Below are 18,297 nucleotides of genomic sequence, written 5' to 3'. Positions count from 1 at the left end.
GGGCGCCATTATTTTTTGGTGTGATGATGACAACATGCAATGAATTGCTTTTAAAATGAAGGACATTGCTAGGTTTAAGAATAGTTATTCAAAGTTTGTGATTTTATAAGCACGGTCTTAACGTTGGTCGCCATTTTGCAAACTTGTATAATTTCAGGCTTTCATGATGTTCATTAATAATACATTCATTTCTTCTTTATTTTTGTAAACAATGCCATAGATTTCAAAAAAAGTACTAAAATCATGCCCTGTCAATCCCTGACTTCCGATTTTCGCAATTTCTTATCACGTGAATGTCTCTCTATATCACTTTTCCCATTAAAATTCATTGAATGTGTGGCTGAATGGCTCCCGTCAATGACTTAAATCATTCTAAATGGATCACTTGACTGTCAATGACTTTTTCTCGATGCCGATTTCATTGTTGACAATGACAATACTTCAAATGCCAGGCTGTCATTGTTGTCTGTTGCAATGGCGAGGTTCAATCGTGTCTGACAGCCAAAAGCGCCATTTGAACCCATGCCCAAGTATTTGGTTAAAAGATTAACTTTACATAATGCCACTTGATTGCGTTTCTGTTGCTCTTGACATTAACTTTTGATGTAGGCAACATAGAAGTGAAAGAGTGAGAGAGAAAGAGAGAGGAATGCTACTATAAAACTCATTGGAAATCCTTTAAAGAAGATACTTTAAAGTGCTCATAAAAATAAACGCTAAAAAGGATTTTAATCCTAACGGAATAACTTTGATAGCTACGAACATTATGCTGGCAGACGGTGTTTTTTTAAGTTGAGTCAATCAGACATCATGGCAGCGAAAGGATATGAAAGTCAGTGAGACAGGCAGTCAGTCTGGCTGGCTGGCTTTTTATTTTTGTCTACTGTTACGGAAAAACAAAAGGAAGTGAATAAAAATCGATTTGCGAATAGTTAGTATACCCACATATCCTCCTTACAGTACATAAGTTTCACGATTGCCTTTAGGGATAAAGTGTGATGTGCTTTTGAAAAGTTTTATGATGATGATGATGACAGTTTTCTTTAACTGTGGTAACTTTTTATATTCCTGATGGTAAAAGGAATTCTTATTCTTTATTGTCTTAGTTCATTGGGAGGGGGAGTGTTATAGTTCTTGGAATTGTTTTTCACGCAAGACAGAAGACGTAAAACTTTCGCTTTGACAAGCATGGAATTTCTTCAATAATCTTCTTTGTGTCTACTCAATCTTTTGCCGGCATTGATGAATAATTTGCATTGTCTGACATTGAACATGAAATAAAAGGGCGATAATCACGCAATCCGGGTGAATCATTGGCACTTCTTAGAATTTAATGAATAAAAAAACATAAATGTAATCAATGGACAAAGGAAAATGAAATGAGATCACTCCATATACTTTGATTTAATGTAAACATAACTTCTGTTATATTGTTCTTGCTTAGTTCATTTCTGGAGGAAGCGTAATCTTACTAGGAACACGTAAATGGAGTATAGTGAACTTAATTAGGTGCATTACGATAACTTTTAAATTTAAGTCCCAAGACACAAACCACGCAGTTGGCAGAGCGTTAGCAGCGCATAATATTAAAGCTATTGCAAAATTGATTTTGCTACAAAATCGAATTTATTTACTCATTTCAGCCTAAAAAGGATCAAAAAGGACACTTTTTAGTAATTTCCATTGCTTACCAAGTAATCCCGGCTGTATGGTTATTTACAATCTGTATGTAATAACAGAAGTATAGCGATAGGTCATTTGCGTACTTCGTTCACAAGGACGTTTCTGCAAGGACAAAATAGATAGCATTCCATTGGTACGCTTTTTGACCATGCAGAATTGTCCTTGCGGACGCTGGAGTTAGAATAATCGTCCTGACTAAGGGTTACCTCCCAAAATGGTCAAATATCTTGAAAACTAGCTGATCTTTTCGACTGTTTTATTATTTCAGTAGATGCTACTCATCAATAGCCCTTTTTGACCATGCAGAATTGTCCTTGCGGACGCAGGAGTTAGAATAATCGTAGATGCTTCTCATCAATAGCATTCCATTGGTACCCTTTTTGACCATGCAGAATTTTCCTTGCGGACCCTGGAGTTAAAATAATCGTCCTGACTAAGGCTAACCTCCCAAAATGGTCAAATAACTTGAAAACTATATGACCTTTTCGACTGTTTTATTATTTTAGTAGATGCTTCTCATCAATAGCATTCCATTGGTACCCTTTTTGACCATGCAGAATTGTCCTTGCGGACGCAAGAGTTAGAATAATCGTCCTGACAAGAGGTTACCTCTAAAATGTTCAAAATGGTCGATTCCCCGGCCAGTCAACATCAAACACTTTTCAACGGTGGCAAAACACCCCTCAGTAATGTTGGCGACATTTTCTGAGTATTTCAGCCTTGTACAACTTCTCTAAAAGTGTTGTCTTAGACACGCCGTTCGGACTCGGCTGTAGGTCCCATATCATTGAGCTAATATGAATCGGGGTGCACTCATTGATATGAGAGAAGTCTCCCCTGTCCCGCCTGGGATGTTTGTGGAACAATTATATAGATGCTACTCATCAATAGCATTCCATTGGTACCCTTTTTGACCATGCAGAATTGTCCTTGCGGAATCAGGGGTTAGAATAATCGTCCTGACTAAGGGTAACCTCCCAAAATGGTCAAATAACCATAGAGCCGGGATTACTTGGTAAACAATGGAAATTACTAAAAAGTGTCCTTTTTGATCCTTTTTAGGCTGAATTGAGTAAATAAATTCGATTTTGTAGCAAAATCAATTTTGCAATAGCTTTAATGTTATGCGCTGCTAACGCTCTAACGCTCTAACGAAACTAATAAAAACAATCTCATTAACATATCGTTGTACTATATGATAAGCAAACCCCTCATTGGGCGCCATCTACTGTATATATTAACAATCCGTACAACTTACAAATTAAGGGAGATAATCCTTCTTCGCGGGTTGTTGAGAACAAAGTTGCATTTATTCCATTAAAGGAGAAAAAGGTAAGAAAGGTAGCTTCTACATAACCTTTCTAAGAGAAAGGGTGTTTTTATAGATAATTTCTGAGAGAAAGGGCGCTTCTATAGATCATTTCTGAAAGAAAGGGTGCTTCTATAGATCATTTCTGAAAGAAAGGGTGCTTCTATAGATCATTTCTGAAAGAAAAGGTGCTTCTATAGATCATTTCTGAAAGAAAGGGTGCTTCTATAGATCATTTCTGAAAGACCGTTTATGAAGGAAAGCATGCATCTATAGACCCTTTCTGAAAGACCGTTTATGAAGGAAAGCGTGCTTCTATAGACCTTTTCTCAAGGAAGAGTGCTTCTTTAGACGCTTTCTGAAGGAAAGGGTGCTTCTATAGACTCTTTTTGAAAGAAAGTGTGCTTCAAAAGACCCTTTCTGAAGAAAAGGGTGCTTCTATAGACCCTTTCTGAAGGAAAGTGTGATTCTACAGACACTCTCTGAAGGAAAGGGTGCTTCTATAGACACTGTCTGAAGGAAAGGATGCTTCTATAGACCCTTTATGAAGGAAATGGTGCTTCTATAGACCCTTTATGAAGGAAAGGGTGCTTCTAAAGATCCTTTCTAAAAGAAAGGGTGCATTTATAGACCCTTTCTGAAGGAAAAGGGTGCATTTATAGACCCTTTCTGAAGGAAAAGGGTGCATTTATAGACCCTTTTAGAAAGAAAGGGTGCATCTGTAGACCCTTGTTGAAAGAAAGGGTGCATCTGTAGACCCTTGTTGAAAGAAAGGGTGCATCTGTAGACCCTTGTTGAAAGAAAGGGCGCATCTGTAGACCCTTGTTGAAAGAAAGGGTGCATCTGTAGACCCTTGTTGAAAGAAAGGGTGCATCTGTAGACCCTTGTTGAAAGAAAGGGTACGTCTGTAGACCCTTGTTGAAAGAAAGGGTGCATCTGTAGACCCTTGTTGAAAGAAAGGGTGCATCTGTAGACCCTTGTTGAAAGAAAGCGTGCACCTTTTTTTAAAGACTGCGTCTATAGACCTTTCTAAAAGAAAGGCTGCTTCTGAAGTCTTTTTCTGAAGGAAAGGCTGCTTCTGAAGTTCATTTATATTTATTAAGAGTTTTTAATTCATGTCAGAACCAAATTTATCACAATTGTCTGGAGTTTTCGCAAGGTTTCGAACATTATCGAAAAGAAAGCTTGGCGATTTATACCACCTATACGAATAGTTGACACTTATGGTCATAACGTTTCCAATCACCCACGTACCCAGGGAGAGGCATAGAAGGCCCATGCCGTACAGTAATTTTCGTTTTTATGCATTTTTATATTTTATTTCCAAAAGTTCAAATTGAGCCCCCCTCAGCAATGAGAAAATGCATTCTAAGGCTGCAATGAAAGATGATCATATGGTGGCGGAACATGGTGTGATAGACACAATCATAGAACCCACATCAGTTTGCACTGAAATAAAGACATCACATTCTTTCAATTACTCCCCAGAGATTTATTAAAGTAATGAAACAAAAGCACACTTTTTTATTTCATTTATTCAAAGGTCAACTAGAAGTCAGCGATAAGGAAACCGTTTCTCGTTGATAGTAAATATTAAAAAGTCATAAAACACAATTGTATTCTTCTACATATTGCCTGAACATTTCCCCTCCCCCACCCCTCCACTTGTATTAAAAACCCATTAATTTTTATATATTTCTCTCTATCTTTTCTATTTACAGATCTTTCTTCTGAACAACGAATCGAATCCGAATAGGCATTATTAAAATTAATTGCCGCTTGTTAACACCAAAACCGCTCGTATCTACTGGCTCGTAATGGCTATAAAAGCGAGTCAGTTGGATTTAACAAAGAAGAATTATGTTTGGTCTACGCAATAAATTGTAAATTATTTTCATTTCTACCCCCCACCTCGTCCCAAACCACAATTTCGTTAACAAATTTAATTTGAAAAGTCTCGTAAAGACATTTCTGGAACGGAATTTTCGAAGCTGACGAATTTGCCCAAAGAAAAACTTTAACCTGTTGCCGAGAACGCAAAGAAATTTTTTAACAACACATAAAAAGTTGATACAAAAGAGAAACGACAAAAATGGCTATGCTTTTGGAAGCAAGGCCATATCGACCCTTCAAGTCAAGCGAGGAGTACTTGGAAGCCATGAAGGAAGATTTGGCTGAATGGATGAACACATTATATCCCGAATTAGCAATAAATGCAGAAAATTTTATGGATCGTTTGGATACAGGTGTAGCATTGTGCAAGGTAAGTGGGTTTGAATTATTATTTCAATAAATGTTAATTGAAAAAATAGTTATTTTATAAAATCATTAGTATAGTTTGATTGCTTTTAAGTCTGGAGTATTACCCCAATGGCTTAAACTTCATCATTATTTTCTGTTACAGAGAGTAATGTTTTTCAAAATGAACTGACAGTGTTTGCAAAATTTTACTGATCGCTACCAATATCATGATTACATCCCGGCGAAGTGAATTATCAATTGGCTTTTCAGTTTTTTTTTTATAATTATGCCTCGAATAAATGAGAATCACACTCACTCTTCGGCTTTCCCAAAAAACATCAGAACAAAGATATTTGCAAACAACTATCAGCACGTATCAACTAAGAACTCATCGAGTTCTGTAAGTTAAAAGAAAACATCGATCAATGGCGCCCAATATTTAAATTATATAAATTGCCAAAGAAAAGACTATTTGATTGGGCGCCATTTAACATAGATAAATTATAATAATGTCAAAATGACACATTCATACTTCATATCTTATGATAATTACGAGCATAAGTAACGGAGTACTGATGGCATAATTCCAAAAGGTGGATTTTATTCCAGGTATTCTAAATGGATTACTTAACTGTCAGTGACTTTATCTGATAATGATTTCATTGTTGACAATGACAATTCTTCTAATGCCAGGTTGTCATTTTTGTTTGTTGCAATGCTGCAAGGTTCAATCCTGCCTGACAACCAAAAACGTCATTTAAACCCAAGACTGGGGTTCTTTGGCAAAAAGATTAACTTTACATAATGTCGCTTAGTGGCGTTTCTGTTGCTCTTGAGATTAACTTTAGATGCCGGCAATTTGAAAGTGAAAGAGAGAAAGAGAGGACTAAAAACTCTTTGGTAATTCTTTAAAGAGGATACTTTAAAGTAGAGCTCCGAATACTCGCTCGAATTCCAGTCGCGAGTGAAACTCTTTTCGAATTCGAGCAAAAATTTTCCCCACCACCAAATAAACTTGCCCCACTCCCATCAAAAAAATTGCACCCAAAAAAACTGATTACCTTCCCCCGACTTTTCACTCGGGAGTAAATCAGAGCTCTGCTTTAAAGTGCTCATAAACATAAACACTTACTATGTAATTAATTCTTATAAGTCATAACTAGACAGTGGAATTTTATGCAACCCATATTTTTGGTCCGATTCATGTCAAATTTTGGGACTGGGCATATTTGTGGCTTCTGATTAAATTGCAATCGAAACATATGACATATGCAAAATGCATACATTTTTGCATATGCAGAATTGATCAATTTTACATATTTTCTTATGCAACAAATATTTCAATAATAGGTAGAAAAATGTTTGTATGTACAGTTTTTCTGTATAAAATTCTTTTAAGATAAGTCAATAAAATAGAGAAATGTATAACCACAGCCTCAACTTTCAAAATACCGAAAATCGGGAGGTATCCTTCTATGGGGGCTATATGAAGGCTTGAATTAAAACCGACAAATTTTAGGTGGAAAGTTGTTTACCCCCAAGGAAGACTTAGTACCAAATTTCAGCCATTTTGGCGGGATATTGAGGCCACAATCTTCAATATACCGGAAATCGGGAGGTACCGTACTATGTCGGCTATATGAAGACGTGGACCTATACCCAGAAATTTAAGGTGGAAAGTTTTATATCCCCAACGAAGACTAAATAGCAAATTTCAGCCATTTCGGAGGGATATAGAGGCCACAACCTTCAAAATACCAGAAATCCGGAGGTACCGTTTTATGGGGGCTATATGAAGACGTGGACCCATGTAGACAAATTTCAGGTGTAAAGTTTCATACCCCTAACGAAGACTTAATACCACATTTTAGCCATTTCGCTGTAATTTTTAGACCACAAATCATTGTATATATTTTTGCATATGGTTTTGCATATGCTCATTTTATGCAAATATGTCAAAATATGCACGATATGCAAAATATGGAAAAATTTCTGGGCCTAATTCGTTTTATTTTGCAATAAAACGAGTTTCTGTCTAATCAGATTTTCTCTACGACCATCCTAACCATATATGCATTTGCATAGGATTCCGCTGTCTAGTCATAACCTCCCTTTCCTGAGAAAATTGCTAAAGTTAATCAGAAGTTTGCCATTATCAGTTTTCATTCTATACTAATGTCTATGAAACTCATAATAATAATAATTGTTCCACAAACATTCCAGAAGAGACAAGGAAGACTTCTCTCATCAATCTGTCACCCGGATTCAAAGATATGGGACCTACTGTTTTTCGCCGAGTCCGAACGACGTGTCTTAAGGCACCACCTGTAAAGAAATTTTACATGGTATTTTGCCACCGTTAACAATTTTATGTTGCCTTGTGTGGGAATCAAACCCTGGCATTCGACGTGCAAGGCGGTTGGGCATACCATTCCACCACGGTATAGCATATAGACCCATTGCTAAAATTCCTGATCGGAATTCTATTTGCAGTACCCATTTGAACGTCTATGTTAGCACAGAAATGAGAAAATTACGTTTGTCCAGGGTTGAATTTGTTTGCACATGCTCATTCTGAATTTTTTTAAGTTTACGTACGGATATTTCTGGGTTATGTATGAAGACCCACTTTGGGTGCCATCCACTGCATCTTTTACGCCGATTATGATTCTTCTCATGTTATTGAGGCTAAACTCAAAAAAGAAAATATGATTTTTGAAAAGGTATTATCGTAAATCAAGATGAATAATCGGTTTTTGAGATAATTGATAATTGCATCAATTATTGAAAAAATTGGTAAAAAGTCCCAAGATGTGCACGATTTTCCTTCCGATATCATTCATGCCACAAAAAGATGCCGCAATGTCGATCAAAAACTTTATTTTATGTGTTTTGCTCTACTTTTTCCAATTTCTCATATTTATCAATGCATTTCTTCGTACTTCTATTATTAAGGACGAGAACTGAAGGCCAACGTTGGGCGACATATTCTTATACCCTCAGCCTTTAGGCTAATTATACACTTTCAAAATGTGCATTCTCGAAATAATGGTTTTAGACCCAAAGTATGTTTGGACAATTTGGATATTTAGCCATGTCCTTCCGTCTGTCTGGCTGGAGCACACGAAAACTCTGAAACAGATTAACCGATCACGATAACTCTTAATAATAATTACTCGTTATATTTCTACCAGACATAGGTGAGGTTTGAATATGGACTATATCGGTCGGCTCCTTCATGTACCTCCCACGAAAATTTTCGGAAAATTGCAGTTTTAGATCATTTTAATTTTATTGCATAAGGTTGTCCTCGGGCCCCTATTACGATGGCATATGTTTTTTCAGGTGCAAGTCATACTTCCTGTGTAAATGCCTCGAAAATTGTAAAAAAACCTTTTGGCCACCATGTGTGCCTTCCAAACTTTGTATATCGTTTTTTTTTTCTGCAAATTTTAGATAAAGTTCGAAGATAGTGCTTATCAGTCCACACCTTACCTCCCCCACAGAAGTTCAAAAATATTTGGTCCAAACTTTGGATCTTCTAATGTTTTGTCCAAACTTCGTTAAAGATCGAAAAAATTCCCTCACAAAAATGCAATATATTTTTTGCAGTACAGTTTAAGGTCTGTTCGAGGATCATTTGGGCATTTTTAACGAAGCGACTTCTTGTGGTCCAGTTCATAGCGATATTATGGCATACAACTGGACTATTGTCTTATAGTGTAATGTAGAAGGGCCCACATTGGGTGCCATAATTGCACCTGCAGGTTTTTTGGGCTGGAGGTACTCCTGCTTCTTGAATTTCTGAAATTATTCTAAAGTGAAGACTTTCAGAATAAGGAGAATCAAACAGATCAGGGAAAGGCAGAGAAGACTAGTTTCGTTCAACGCTACTTGGACTCACTGTATTGAAACAAAGAACTCTTCCCCAAATTTATGAGAGCTTTTGAATTTTTCTGTTGAATTCGCATTTAAACGAATTCGTCGGTCACTGAAGAATAAATTTCAGCTCGAGTCGTCATAAAATTGGGGAAAAGTTCTTTGTTTCAATACAAAGAACTAAGAGAACTCATGAGTCAAAGTGGCGTTGGACGAAAATAGTCTTTTCTGCCTTTCCCTATAGTAAATCAATTTTAACTATACACAATTTAAAAACTTGTTGTTTTTTTTAATTTGAAAACAACAAAATATGAGATTAAGGTGGCGGACTTTACAAATAATAAGTAAACACACATCTCAACAAAACTGCCAAGGTGAATCTAAAAATATCTGAAGAAGAGAAATCTGAGAAACTAAATTTTCTTGATGAAATTCGACAGTTCAACCGTAATTAACTCAAACTTGGAAAAACAAAAATTCAACAAAGAAAAGAAGAATTATTGATTTGTTTGAAAATCCCTCCGGCTATCTTTTTTGTTTTTTCATTTTTCTCATCTATAATCATTGTAGTCTCAGAATCCGCAAAAACTTCCGAGGTGTAAGCACCTTTCATTTAAAGTAGGTTAAGGCGCACCGTGTCATGAGTCGAAGAAAGACTACGATATCCTACACTTAGTAATCTACTTAAGATTGCTATATAATATTCCAATCCTCTGTACGAAATCCTCACTATATAAAAAGTTACTTTTATTCAGTCTATTTAAAAATTGTTGTAAAGGAAGCCCCTCGTTGGGCGCCATTTATCATTATTATTAAATTTAGCAAGGTAACTGGTGTGAATCAATTCACTTTAAAGGATTTTTTTATTTTTATAAACAGTTTTCTTTGAAAATTTTGACTATTAGGGCGAAGATAATTCTTAATATTCATTTTAATTAATTCTCCTTGGAACCGATCTTAATCGCCGTTTATGTTTGCAAGTGAAAAAGGAAAGCCGAATATTCGAACCCACACAACCACCAATATGCGATCTGCATGTTTTCTTTTTTGTTTATTTTACAGTTTTACGTTTTCACAAACTCGCATCAGATCCTAATTGTTTAATATTGCATCCTGATTATGACACTTCATGTTGGCCGAAATTGAAATTACAGTCGAAATCGCTTATAACTACAGTCAAGGGAGCGAATGAATTGGTCGCTATAACCCATATGTTGTTACGAGTATAAGCAATATTTATTTTGTATGGGCTATAAAGAGCCGCATAAGTTTGGGGATTTTGGATTTCGTCATTATAAACGACGACGTTATAAGCGATTTCGACTATATGTGCTCATAACGTTTCCAACCACCCAAGTAGCCAGGGAAATTATGTGGCGGGTAGCTGCTTTCTAGTAGTATATGGTAGAAACCCTGCGTTGAGCGCCATTTCTTAGACGTCTATATTTTGCGAGTTTTTAATTCCACCTTTCATATCGGAACCAAATTTATCATTAATTTTCTGGGGTTCCGCTAGATTTTAAAGATAATCGAAAAAAGACCCGCTCTTCAATTTATTCCAATATAAATAGTTTGTACATTAGTACCTCTATCGCTTTAAAGATCTTAATATTCCATGGAGATTGATGACTTCTGAACCAAAGTTTCTGTGCAACAACAATGCAACTACATTGCAGATCAATAAAAAATCTAATCAAATACCGCTTCCACAAAACATTGCAATTCACCTTTCATGAGGAGGTTGGCGCACTGCTGCGTATAACTCGGAATTCAATTATGTTTCGATTTGCCGACTATAAAACAACATTTTATGTACATTTTCACTTCAATGAAGTCGTAACAGCACAAAACATAATGACCTCGTGCGCCAGTTGACCAGCGTAGAGAGTAATTACAAAATGCATTTGCATGGTAATAAATAAAATTTACGCCTTTTAACGTTGTTTGTTTTCTTAAAACTTTAGCATTTAAGAAGCGATATCAGACGGCGATGGCTATGGGAAATGCGGAGGAAAAAAACAATTACTGGATCTACAAAAGACAAAGCAAAATAACACATGTTAAACCAGGGAGACGAATGATAACAATAACATCAAGAAAACACTAAAAACTATAAAGCAAAAACGAAGAAGCTCCGCTAACTTTAGAGACGACATGCATAACCTAAGTTTGTTTTATTTGCTTTCTGCAGAATCGTCATCATCATCGGCCATATGTTGAATATAGACAAAGTGAGATGCACACATTGAGGAAAACCATGGCCCATCTCCAACGCCCATAGTTGCTTCGCAACAGCAGAAGTAACTGCATCTGGCACTCTTGCATTGTTGTGTGGCATTTTGTTGATGAACACATGTTGTCGTTACTTCGGCTACTGGAAATGCGGCAACAAAAAACAGCTTCTGTATTGTTTTAATGCTTACACACATAAATAGTATAATTGACTTGACTTCAAACATTATCTCTAGCAGCTGAAAGGGGGTTAGGGGGCTTTCAAACATCATCTAATGTGCCAGAAGAGAATTATGTACCACCTAGGCACCTCACAATGCCTAGCGGCTAGAAGTACACTAAAGTGCAAACCCCCCTTTCCCCCTCCCTCCACTCAAAAGCATTTCAATGCTATGCACATCATTGTTTATTGATACAACCCACAGATTTTTTTCCACCGAATCCATCCAAAAGCCTTTAAATAATAACTTTTTTCCGAACAGATGCTCTCCCTGTGCTGTTGTTTGTTGTACACCATCAAACAACAATGTTTATTTTGTAAGTATTCACACCAAGGCATAGACGACGCTGGTGCATTGATGCTGCTGGTGCAACCAACATCTGCATGTGGTACAAAAAATTTCCAAGGCAACTGCAACCGCTGAGCTTGGCATTCGCGGCGGCGATAGTGGCAGTGAAGTTTATTAAAGTTTATGATTGTTGTACACGCTTGACTGAATGGCCATGCATGAATAAATGCGCCCATTTATTTATGATCGGTAGTCAAATATTATCTCAATGGATGCAAGATGATGAGGAGGAAAACGAAGAACAGCAGCATATAGAAAAGTCATAGCGAAGTCATATAAACAATAAATAGCTAGAAAAAGTGTAGTGAAAAGTTTTTATAGTGCAGAAGCAGACTGAAGAAGGTGCTTCATTTTCAGATTCAAAGAGCAGATTCGACGCAAGGGTTATCATATAAGGGGTTATCATTTCGAGTCATGGGTTCGATCCGGTCAAAAGCGTCGTCATATTTAGTAATGTGAAGAAAATCCAAAGTAGGCTAATTAGCAGCCCAGCTAATTTCATGTCTATTTTCGGTAGCAGCCCTCTCACCTGAGATGTCCAGAATTTTACGATAAAAAAAATAACACTCCAATATTATTACACAAGTATCGACATGGAAAAGACAAATTGGATTTGTTTGCACATGAAGCCCTACGTTAAGCATTATTTACTGTCCATGGTAATTATTTTACCATTGTCTTCTTATAGAGCAACTTCAGATTTTTTGGACTTATGGGTTCGATTCAAATCAAAAATATCATCAGCGCAAAATAGCGTTTGTCATGAAGAAATACATTTCAACGGCCAAGTATCCGTTAATGTATAAAACACATTTGCATTGAAAAACGACAATTTCTAGGACAGCGAAACCATTCGACAGTCGATACGTCAGAAGAGCTGCTTAACCAACAGCGAAACCAAGTAACGTAATTTGGTGACTGTGTGGGTTCGCGTCTTTGGCTTTCCTTTTTCACTTGCAAAAAAAATTTCCGATCATCAAGCTTAACTCTAAACGATCATTAAAAATTATCTTCGCCCTAACAGGCAAAATTTCAAATAAAAAAAAAACAGGCTGAGCCCGGCTGGGATTTGAACCCACGTCCTTGAAAACATATCAAAAAATATTGTGACGGCGTGTTAGCGTTCAAAGCTAAACTCATACCTTCAAAGGCAGCGCAAAATAGCGTTTGTCATGAAGAAATACATTTCGACGGCCAAATATCCGTTAATGTATAAAAACACATTTGCATTTGAAAAACGAAAAGTTCTAGGACAGAGAAGCCATTCGACAGTCGATACGTCTAAAGAGCTGCTTAACCAACAGCGAAACCAGGTAACGTAATTTGGTGACTGTGTGGGTTCGAGTCCTTGGCTTTCCTTTTTCACTTGCAAAAAAATTTCCGATCATCAAGCTTAACTCTAAACGAGAAAATTAATAAAAATATCATCATTTTTAGTTATGTGAAGAAAATCCATATTGGGCGCCATATTTGGATGCCCAGCTCATATGGAATTTAGGTTCTCTCAGGATTAAATTTGGCAGCACATGAAGCCCTTCGTTAAGCCTTACATACTGTTAATGCAATTATTTTATTCAATAAAAAAGTAAATAAAGGAGGATTAACTTTTTCGGTGTAATGTATGAAGGCCCACTTTGGGCGCCATAATAGCAACAAGAGATTTTTATAGCTTGAACGTAACCCTAATGAACAAATCCAAATTGGGCGCAAATTTTGGGAGCCCAGCTAAAAGGAAATTTTTTGGTTTTCCCAAACGAATAATTTCTGACATATCAAAAATACGTGGGAAGCGTGGCATACCTGGCCAAGAAATTGGACTTAAACAAAATTTGGAAATCTTAGGTATTTTAAGGATTTTCACTAATCTGAATTTTGCAAATTTGCGTGAACTTGACAAATGTATACGTTTTACTATGACATTTTAAAAATAGTGCTACGCTCATAGGTTAGGTATAAAGATGCTCTTCACTCGGCCACCTTTAGCCCATTGTGTTCATCATGAAAAGGTTTCTTTTTGGTATCTACCCATTAGTCGGCGACATTTTTTTTTCAAAGACATGTTGCTGTTCCTTCATGCAACTTCAGTTTTTATTCTGGACTTCATTAGATATATCCTTTTTCCTAGGAAATTTCTTCCAATTGAAGACGTCAGAGAGACAGACAGTCATTTTTAGTCACGGAAAATTGCATGCAGGTTTGGGTTTCTGAGATTATTCAATAGGAAAGACTTTCAGAATTAGGGAAACATCTCTGTTTCATCTTCACATAATCTTCAGTAATTGTATTTTTTATTTTTCGAACTAGACAAGTCATTCTATGATTAGAGATCACATGCCAGATTACTGTGAATGTTGTGCATCCAAGTTCCCTAAGCCATCTGCGGCGTGTCTTCTCAAAGTAGATCTCACGAACCTTGCCGATGTAGTAGCACATTAGTGACCGAACAGATTCATTAATTGATAAATCTATAGACTTAGGGCCACCTCGATCTAGTTAATCAGCTATTCCCATTATATTACTATTTCCTTGAATCCATCAAAGTATAACGATAGAATGTATATCATGGTCCGTTACTTGAGAGTCTCAAAGCTGCCTGACTGTCGACATATGTATATAGTCAACGGTCATATAAGTTTGGTATCAAGTCTTTTAACCAATTATATTGCTTTCCTGGAGAAAAGTTCTACAGCTATTGTTATGTTTATATAAGTGGTTAATGAGTGGGGAGATCCAGGATCACGATCAAAGCGGCCTGAGTAGGTGCTTTTGATTGCTGCGGATCAGAATTAACTCAGTCCCTTGCACATTTGATATTTTGGACGATTGTGCCTGCCTTTTTCCCAAGTGCTTTCCACCAGACAAATCCACCATAGGTTAAGATGGGCAGAACCACGATTACATACACCCAGTTTATGAATTGTGATCTGAGTCCCGATAAAGGTATAGAGTGCAATAAGATCTTTCTTTGCCCAATCCACGGTATTCCTTTCCCATGTCAAACGAGGGTCCGAGCTTGTGCCGAGATATTTATTTCCCAGAGAAAGTTGAAATGAAACTTCGTCTAGAAGTGGTGGCTGGAATTTGGGAATTTTGAGTGAATAGTACGAGTTCCGTCTTCTCAGAGATGACTTCAAAACCACTTATCAGCACTACTAAATTATCAGTATAAGCCACCAAGCCAGACCACTCCACCATAGGATAAGATGGGCAGAGCCACGATTACATACATCCAGTGTATGAAATGTGCAATGAGACTCCCAACTTCCTCAGAAAGGGTTATTCCAGGAATGGAGTGCAATAAAACCTCTCTTCGCCCGATCCTCGGTATTTCTTCTCAATGTCAATTGACGATCTAGGATTGTACCGAGGTGTTTAGTAGGATGAAGGAAGTTTCTGTATCGCTGACAGCGTTAAGAGGGTCAATTTTTAATTTTTCCATGTTTTGGGCACCTATCCCGCGGAATTCAGCTATTAGATTGAAAGAGCTTTTCTTCATATATTCTAATGGGCGCCATTTTAGTGACTTCAGTTCAGCATTCATATGCAATATTTATTGAACACAAATTTTTTCAAGTGTAATATGACAAGCCTCACGTTGCGCGCAATTTAAGCGCCTTCATTAGCAGTTTGCTTATCTAGGAAACCAACAACTTAAACTTGGCAAGTATTTACAAATCCTCAAGTGTGTGTCCTCTTTTAGACACCTTGTTATTCGGCCGCTAGATATTGCAATATGTTAGAAAGTTTAGACGTCTAATACTTTGTATACTTTTTTGATTTAATCCATCCAGACATGCCTTTTGATTACGTTTCCCTATTTTTATCACAAAGACGTTTTTTATTGTTTTATTGAGTTCAGTTATCTCAGGAATCAGCGCCTAAAATTATGAAATTACATACTTAAAAAATCCCGATTATGTGTGACCTGTCCTACGGAACTCGGCCCGTAGATAGAAAAAGCTGAGCCAAAAACTTGTCATCATGGACTATATGGGAGTTTCACGTTGGGTGCCATTTTAGTGACTTTTTCTTTTAGTTTTTTTTTTTTTTTTTTTTTTTAATTCAGCATTGATATTCGATGGTGATTGAACTCGCAAAAATGTTCATCTTTTTTTAATTGTAATACGGCAAGACTCGCGTTGGGCGCCATTTAAATCTCTTCATTATTAAACTAAATATCTGGAACATCAATCAACTTGGCAAGTAGTTACAAATCTTCCAACTGTCTCTTTAAGAGGTGAACGCCCTCTTTTACCTATTCGGGATTTATAAGTTAAATATTTTAATGTAATACACGTTTAAGCCGCTTACTACTTTGTACACCTTTTATCGTTGAAAAGTCTGCATATGCACATACATACATATCTGTACATCATTTGTAAATGTTAAATATTGAATATCCCATGTTGGGCGCCATTTTAGCGACTTCAGTTTCTCTATAGTTTTTCTTGGCGACCTGACTTAACGCCCAAGGACATAATGTCCAAATTAAAATTGGATATTATCAGCCCTACCTCCGGACATAAGGCCCAAAAAAAATCGGACACAACGCCAAACATTTTTGGTAAGTGCACTAACGCCCAAAGTATTATTTTATGTGTTTTTTTTTTCATATTTTAATGAATTAAAATTAATATTTGTAATGCAGCAATTGCTCTGTTCCAGAAACTACAATAATCTACTATTTGTGAAATATCTGCAAAATTTAAAAACAAAAAAAAATTTAAAAATGTCGGAATGGTAGAGTCTTTCAGGTTCTATAATGGTTATGTAGATTTTAAAAATGATTTGATTGACATTTTTTTATAAAATATACCGTTTCTGACGTTTGCTCAATCGCTTCCAGCATTTTCAGGTTTGCTCTGTATATCAATTTTTTATTTACAATTTTGTATTTTACTATAGAAATGTCAAGGCACACAAAAAAAAACTTTCAAAAAAACAAATAACAATAAGATCAACAATAGCTCCCCAGTGGTTTTAGACAAAACATCTACAGATGACAGTGAATCCGGAAATGAAAGCCAATCTACCCCTCAGAAAAAGTTTTATCCGAAATACCTTTAAAAGAAATTGAAGGTTTACAAAGTTGTGAATGTTACAAGGTACATTACTATTGTGTAAATTTTGCCGACAAATTGTTGGAAAACCCGTAGAGATTTGTATAGGATTTCAATAAGCTTATTTCTGGAATAAACAATTCAAATTTATTCCTAAATAAATCTGTATATTACTATATGAACCGGTAAAATCTTTTATTTTGGAAAACGGACATAACGCCCAATGGGTCCGCTATGGGGGCGGACATAACGCCCATTTTCATTTTGGGCGTTAAGTTAGATCGCCGTTTTTGTTGTTTCAGAACTCATATTTAGTTTTCATTATACATACGGGGCCACGATGGGCACAGTTTGAACCAATTGAACTTTTTATGGTTCAGTTTTGTGTAATTACATTCGAGTTTGACGACCCATATATGTATACATCTGACAATTTTACATAACATTGTCGCTATTGAAATATGCAATAAACAATTGAACTATGCATTTTTAATGACACTGCTAGTACACACAAAGAAGTTCGTTGGCTCCCTTAAAAACGTAAATAGCCCTTCATATGTTAAAGTTTCTTATATGAACATTTTTAAATTTCCAAATACATTTTGAAACAAAAAATTCCAATGTCACTTCTTATCCCATGAACCGATAATACTTTATATTTCCACTCACTCACTTTGCAGTACATTAAGGTTTATTTGAATAAACGCACACACACATAGCAACAGCAAGAACTTGTGAACTTTCCCATAAATTATGCCTTACAACATTTTGCCTTCTAATCAGCTGCAGTAGCAACAGCAGCAATAGGCGATTTATGAAGAATTACAACAACAAGGAAACAAACATTAAAACATAAACATAAAAAAGCAACATATCTGAAAATCACTAAACGCAGTAAAAAGTTTAGTTTATAATGTTTACATTGATTTATTTCCATTTGGTTGTGATGGTACTGCTGCTGCAGTTTTTGTGGTTTAAGCTATTACATCTTCAATTACCATGACATAGACAGATAAAGAATAAATAAAGAAAACTACATTCTAAGATGCAACGAAGGGAATTATGAATCTCCTTCTTTGGGATTTTAATGCTGTTCCCTCACTATTTTATTTGCTTTACAAATGTTTTGTTAATTTTTTAAATAAATAATCAGCAGAGATTTTCCCGACTGCTTGCAGAGATAGGTGACTTCTGTTGACCATATGTTGTTAAAAGTTTTTCAGAATGAAAAAACTGCGTTTGGTTTTTCAAATAAACATTCAATTCATCAAATCATGTTAAAGATAATAAAATTTACTTCCTGCTTCAAGTTGTTAGGTTTCTT

The 18,297-nt window shown here is 36.1% G+C and overlaps 1 protein-coding gene across 6 annotated transcripts in view; it reads left to right on the top strand.

The window, feature by feature from the left end:
• Nucleotides 1–18,297, top strand: part of pigs (GAS2-like protein pickled eggs) — a 418,326-nt gene that overhangs the window by 219,599 nt on the left and 180,430 nt on the right. For all 6 annotated transcript variants that reach the window (XM_073971921.1, XM_073971917.1, XM_073971920.1 and 3 more), the window contains one exon: nt 4,714–5,255. In XM_073971921.1, the coding sequence (XP_073828022.1) occupies nt 5,085–5,255 (171 nt within the window). In that variant the 5' untranslated portion in view covers nt 4,714–5,084. The remainder of the gene's footprint in view (nt 1–4,713; nt 5,256–18,297) is intronic.

The sequence above is a fragment of the Musca autumnalis genome, unplaced genomic scaffold, assembly GCF_047663935.1.
Source record: "Musca autumnalis isolate F117 unplaced genomic scaffold, ASM4766393v1 scaffold_3, whole genome shotgun sequence".
Taxonomy (NCBI): Eukaryota; Metazoa; Arthropoda; class Insecta; order Diptera; family Muscidae; genus Musca; species Musca autumnalis.
This window is presented reverse-complemented; position numbering and strand designations above follow the sequence as displayed.